The 6,834-nt window shown below is 42.6% G+C and overlaps 1 protein-coding gene across 1 annotated transcript; it reads left to right on the plus strand.

The window, feature by feature from the left end:
* The first annotated feature begins 225 nt into the window (after positions 1-225).
* Positions 226-6,834, plus strand: LOC109072415 (transmembrane protein FAM155B-like). The gene is made up of 3 exons (XM_042724290.1): positions 226-1,464; positions 1,565-1,736; positions 6,124-6,834. Exons 1-3 carry the CDS (start codon positions 739-741, stop codon positions 6,429-6,431), a joined length of 1,206 nt encoding a protein of 401 aa, XP_042580224.1. The 5' UTR covers positions 226-738; the 3' UTR covers positions 6,432-6,834.

Here is a 6,834-nt window from a genome sequence, read left to right on the forward strand (position 1 = left end):
GATAGATAGATAGATAGATAGATAGATAGATTCTATCAGGTATTTTGAGCCTTGTTCCACCGCTAAAACGACGTGGTATTTATAGGGTAATTATTTTTTTCTTTTATTTTTACCGAAAACGGGTTAAAATGACCTGAGGACGTTAGTCTATATATTTCCTCACGCACACTGCCCCTCTACGCTCGTAACCGGGATATGTGTGTCTAGCCGAGCAAGGCAAGCGGGGTGATTCCTCGCGGGGTGGGGTGGGCAACAATGCGCGCTGTTGAACTGAATGGTGAGCGCATAGTGAATGAAGTTTCAATGGGGGAGGCAAGGATGCGCGCGACAGCGCACGCGCCACACCCCCGCCTTCAATTAAAACATCTCGGGGTTCGTCTGAGTGCGAGCGAAGATGGCGACAGAGTGAAGGAGACCACGGAAAGATGACAAGCTCCCTACAGACAGAGAAACACGCACGAGCTCTTCGCCCCGCCGCCTCAGAGATGCCCGTGAATGAGTAAGACGCGGTTGCTTACGATGTGTTGTCAAGGAGATGCGGGGTAGGTGATGGAGTCTCGCGGCATGTGCTTTATCATGCACTCTCTCGGTAATTCAGACGCAGGTGTTTGCAGTGCAGCATGATTTTGAGCACCAGGTGAACGGGACGCTCCGAGCCATCATGTAAACGTCGCGGTGGGGAATATTGCGGAGGAGACCCGCCCGTGTGAGCTCGCGCTTTGTCTCCCCCTCTAAAATATGATCACGGGCGCCTGGCGCTGTGGAAGGAAACTTAACGCCGAGTTAGAAATCTGCCGCGTGACCGAATCCATCGACAAACCGTGCGCAGAGCCGGAGAAGGTGCAGAGATGGCGCATGAGCCTCGCGTCGCTGCTCTTTTTCACGGCGCTGCTGTCCGATCACATCTGGCTCTGCGCGGGAGGCAAGCTCCGCTCGAGAGACCGGACTCACCGGAGGACGTGGAGCAACGCGAGTCACGACGCCCAGAGGGGCCTTCGCGAGGAGGACTGCGGTGTCCTCTTGAACAGTCTGACGGAAAACGGGCCAAAGTGCGTGGAGGCTGACGCGCGGCGTCGCGCGCCTCTGGAGTCCGCGTGCTCTACGCTTTACCGGCAAAAGAGCGGTTTGGTGAGCTCCTCTTATTCTGTGCCGGTGCCCACGGTGTCGCCACACGCGTTTTTGGAGTACTTCCGGAACTTCAGCTTGTCCTTTTGCGACGCGCTCACAATAGCGGACCTACTGGAGAGCATGACCGGTCCTGAGGGGCTCAACTGCAGTCTGTCGCGTGTCATTCGTGACCTGTTCAGCGGCGGACCGGAGGACGGGGACTTGTGCAGTGCTTGTGTTCACGCGTACATCCGACTCGACCAACACGCTCAGGAAAAATATGAGGAGTTTCAAGTCCTTACGCGCAAAATCATGGCGGATGACTACTCAGTGCGCGCGCAAACACACATGTGTCAGGTGAGAGGCTCTTTTTAGTCTCTTTGGATGAGGTATAGACATGATATGTGTACTTAAGCATGCATTTGAGTTACCAAGAGTTTGGTAACGTGTCTTTCAGGCAGTGTATAAAGCCTGGCTCTGTGCAGAATATTTTCCGGTTCCTCATCGGCAGTGTGTGAGGTGGCTTCCATGCAAGCACTACTGTGGTGAGGTCACAGCCAGCTGCCCCTTCATCCTACCTGACAATGACCATCTGCTGTATGCCGGTCTGCCAAGCTTTCTCTGTGCAGGTAAATCACAGAATACATCCACTATATGGCCCAGCGTTATATGGGCAGGCCCTTCTAATCATCAGGTTTGGCTGCTGTAGTAACTGTACTGAATTGGATTCTTAGAACTTTGTTGCAACAGTCTGGCCTGCACAAATCCCGCTGAACAGCTTTGGGATGAATTCGAACAGAAAGTTCATACCAAAGGTGTTCAGTGGGGTTCAGGTCTGGACCTTGTGCAAGCCAATCAAGTCCTTCCGCACCGGACTCAGTAAACCAATTCTACACAGACCTCATTGTGTGCAAAGGCTCATTGCTATGCTGAAATAAAAGGGGCCATTCTTCAGACATCGAACTTGAAAGTACAATTCTTAAGAACATTCATCCCCACAGAAATAACTGAAATTACACATACTTTTGTCTATATTAGACATTATTATTATTATTAGACAGTTAACTGATAAAATTCATAATATGTGTCTTTGATTAAACATTGTCATATGAACAATCTACTACACTAATTAAGGTCACAAAAGCCTAAACTAATTAAATCATATTTGTTAATTAAAAAAAATAAAATGTAAATATTAGATGAAAAGCTTATATGAAAATGTGGGCTTAGCAACTAACTAAAATAGCTGAAGTACTAAAATGACTAAAACTGAAATAAAGCTAAACAGAAATCGAGAACCAATAAAAAACAAATAATCACTTTAAATCAGTAAATCTCTAACTTAAAGTACAACCTGAAAATATAAAAGCTTGTTCAAATACAGTGCCCTCCATAAGTATTGGGACAGTAAAGTGAAAAAATCTGTAAATATGACTAAAAGATGAATATGAGACAAAACTACAGAATGTCACATTTTATTATTGGGTGATTCAACACACATGTTTTACCAGCTAAGAAGATCAGCACTTTTAGAGTTCATCCCACTATCTGATGTGAGCATAAGTATTGGAAAGGTTTCCTCAGAGGTCTTTCTAAGTGTTCAGCTGTGTCCTGTTGCATTAATTGTTCAGATATTAAAAGCAGGGAATGTGTCGTATCAGTTATATCCATTGCTTCTGCATTCTGAGTCTTGCATTTGATGATGACACACAAACCAGGATGAAGACGAGGGAGCTGACTTTGAGAGAAAAGCAAGCAATTTGGGTGCTAAAAGAAAAGAGGAAGTCAATTAGAACTATAGGAAAAACAAAGGGCATGGAGAAATCAAGTGTTTGGACCACACCCGCAAACAACACCTGTTATCGGCTGAGAAAAACAATGCAGTTGATGTAAACTGTGAAAATGAACCCTAAAATACATGTCTGTAAAATTACAAACAACCTTCAGAAAGCAGGGGGGATGCTCTGACAATCTACTGTGCGCAGGAGACTTTGACAGAATTACAGAGGCTACACAGCAAAATGCAAACCTCTGACCAGCACCAAAAATAGAAAGGCAAGATTAGAGTTTGCAAAAGGCACAAAGGTTAGCCAGTAGAGTTTTGGAACTGAGTTTTATGGACAGATGAGACAAAGATTAACCTTTATCTAAGTGATGGGAAAGCAAAAGTTTGGAAAAAAAGGGATCTGCAGATGATCCTGAGCATGCAACCTCATCTGTAAAGCATGGTGGAGGTGGTGTCATGGCATGGGCATGCATGGCTATCTCAGAAACAGGCCCTCTTAATTTTAATGATGACTTAATGTATGATGACAGTAGCAGAATGAATTTGGAAGGGTGACAAAACAATCTTGGCTACCAATATTCAAGAAAATGCCACCAGAGTCATCAGAAAGCATTTCATATTGCATCAGGACAATGGCCCAAAACACCCTGCCAGTTCAGCGAAGGAGTTTATCAGGCCACAGAAATGCAAAGTTTTTGATTGCCCAAAATCAATCTCCAGATTTAAAACCGATTGAAGATGAATTTCACCAGCTGAAGAGGAGACTAAAGGCAGAAACAGTTGGAATTGGCTGTATTAAAGGCTGGGAAAAGCATTTCAAAGGATGAGACCAAGAGTCTGGTGATGTCTGTGGGTCGCACATTCACTGCTGTCATTGCACACAAGGGATCTGCAACTAAATAACAGTTAAAAAAAATAACCTTAAGTTGAACTGTTCCAATACTTCTGCTCACATCAAATAGTGGGATGAACTCTAAAAGTGCTGCACTTTTTATTTGATAAAACATGTATGTATTGAAACAGCTAATAATAAAATTGTGACGTTCTGCAGTTTTGTCTCATATTCATCTTTTAATCCTATTTGGAGATGTCTTGACCACACAGCAAACAAAGCAATTTTTCATTACTGTCCCAATACTTATGGAGGGCACTGTATGTATAAATACTATAACACTATATCAATAATACTTAAAGGAACACTCCGACTTTTTGGGACTTTAGCTTATTCACAGTATCCCCCAGAGTTAGATAAGTCCATACATACCTTTTTCATTTCTGTGCGTTCTGTAAGTGTTATTTGACGCACCCACCGCTAGCCTAGCTTAGCACAAAGACTGGATGTAAATGGATAATGGTAGCATAGTAATCCCAATAAGTGACAAAATAATGCAAACATTTTCCTATTTACATGTGATCTGTATAGTCACAGCGTGTACAAATAACAAGGCTATATGAGACAGAGACCATTTTAATCGTATAAATAATGGGAACTATATTCTCACTAGGCGTAGGAGCACAGTAAAAGTTACTTGGGCGGAGTGGCTTCTTGGGCGGAGTGATTAACGCAGCACCCGAGACGCGCTGTGGTGAGGAGCAGAGAGTTCGCTCAGAGTTGGAGTAATAGAGTCAGCAATTACTAGATAGTAAATTTATAGTGTACAATCATGGGTGTTCGTTGTATTGTAAATAGCTGCGACAATAAACAGGGGAGACCAGGTAATACTATGATGTTTCATAGAATTCCAACCAAAAACGCTGACCTGATGAATCGATGGCTACTTGTTCTGGGTATAGTTCCAAACACACCTGTAAACACCATCACAAAGTATTTAGTTTGCTCTGAACATTTTACTGTAGACGACTATTTTGAAAAAATGCAAGTTGCCACACGGACCATGAAACGTGTGATAAAGGATACAGCCATCCCAAGAAAGACATGACAAATTGGATCACCTGTTGCTGCGGTAAGTGTTCCGTTATGTTTTGAGATGACTAACATTAGCCATACTGTAACAGTGCCATGCTAATGTAATATAACCTTAGTAGTGACACTATTACGTGAATAGGTGTTCCGTTTTTTTTTTTTATTATTATTATTGTGTTGTCATGAACACACTGTATCGCTCAATAACAAATGAGCGGCGCTAAATGTAACTCTCAGGACTAATACATTCATCTTGCTAATGAATTGGAGGGGGGTGGGCAGTTTTCTTTTTTGAGAAAATGTTTGTGAAATAGTAGGCTAACGTTACTGTCTGTGGGTTCATTGTGCAAAAACTATTTGCCTTGTGCTATTACTTTCCCCATATTCTTGGTTATTGTAATGCAATTATCTAACATTACTGTATTATATGCTGTTGAATGTATTTGGTCAGCTGTAATAAATTGCATTTCAAATATATAAATTCCTGTAATAATTCTTTATACATTTTCTGTGATAATTATTAATCAGGATGAGATGAGTGTTCTACAGCACTTTGTAACTCCTCGTCTGTGTATTCTGGCTCAAAACTATATGGTTCTGGATCTTGGTTTGATACACAGTAAAATTCCTCTGAGTCTGACAATTCCTCAAAGTCAGCCATGATCACGAGTCACGTCTAGCTAGTTAGTCACGTTTGTTTTGTTTACGGAACCATCAACAGGGCGTCTCGTGTGCTGCGCTAATCACTCCGCCCAAGTAGCCACTCCGCCCAAGTAACGTTAACTGTGCTCCTACGCCTAGTGAGAATATAGTTCCCAGTATTTATACGATTAAAAATGGTCTCTGTCTCATATAGCCTTGTTATTTGTACACGCTGTGGCTATACAGATCACAACATGTAAATAGGAAAATGTTTGCATTATTTTGTCACTTATTGGGATTACTATGCTACCATTATCCATTTACATCCAGTCTTTGTGCTAAGCTAGGCTAGCGGTGGGTGCGTCAAATAACACTTACAGAACGCACAGAAATGAAAAAGGTATGTATGGACTTATCTAACTCTGGGGGATACTGTGAATAAGCTAAAGTCCCAAAAAGTCGGAGTGTTCCTTTAAATAGAGTTGGACAAGATGAAATTAATGACTGCTGTTCAGTGAGTAAATCGGATTAATCAAGAAACTGCTCCAACTGATTCATAAATGTTCAGGCAGAAATGTTTGTTTTCGATTCACTAAAATGTGTCAACCCTCTCGGTACAATGTTTTGTCCTGTTCTAACCCAGTGTTTCTCTCGTTCTCATCAGGGTTTCACAAGGAGTATTTGAGCAGTCAGGGTCCAGACTGCTGTGATGTCAGATGGAGTGAGTGTGACTCCACTGTAGGCGCCGCATGTGCTCTGACACGCCTCCCGGGCTCCTTCTCTTTGCATAGGAGGTTATCATCAGGAGCTGTGTCATGTACAAATCGTCTTCATGGCAGTAAATTGAAACTGTGTGTGCTTGTTCTCTTCTTACTACACACTGTTATCTCCATAACAACATTGCAGCATTGCAGCACTGGCTCTTTGGAGGCAATAGTACCTCTAGAAGACGTTCCCATGAGGGAGGAGTAAGAGACTGGAACATCTCCCTCTTTATTGGAAGACACGCATGCTGTGAAAGTGTTTTTGTCTGCTGTGCATGAGACGAACCTTACCAAATGCCTGGAAAACACAGGAAGTCTCACCACCGCTGAAGCGCCTGTGCCTGTCTTTTTGAGGGGTGGAACATCTGGCTTGATATGAGCATGCATGTTTGTGTGAGTGAGTGAGTGAGTGAGTGAGTGAATGAATGTTTTTAACTGTTTTTCAGTGTTTCGTCTGTTTTATCAGGACTAATTGCACATTTTAAAACATGGTTCATGAATGACATTCTTGTTTTGTTTTAGACAACATTCTTGGAAACAAAACCGAATGTATGAAGAATGAATGGATGACATTGTTACATTTCTCCTCTAATAAAATCAACACTATTGGA

This window comes from Cyprinus carpio, chromosome B5 (assembly GCF_018340385.1).
Source record: "Cyprinus carpio isolate SPL01 chromosome B5, ASM1834038v1, whole genome shotgun sequence".
Lineage (NCBI taxonomy): Eukaryota > Metazoa > Chordata > Actinopteri > Cypriniformes > Cyprinidae > Cyprinus > Cyprinus carpio.

Coding starts and splice junctions, on each gene's coding strand:
- LOC109072415 (XM_042724290.1), top strand. CDS start 739: ATGATCACGGGCGCCTGGCGCTGTGGAAGGAAACTTAACGCCGAGTTA. Junction 1,465..1,564: donor CGCAAACACACATGTGTCAG/GTGAGAGGCTCT, acceptor CGTGTCTTTCAG/GCAGTGTATAAAGCCTGGCT. Junction 1,737..6,123: donor GCCAAGCTTTCTCTGTGCAG/GTAAATCACAGA, acceptor CGTTCTCATCAG/GGTTTCACAAGGAGTATTTG.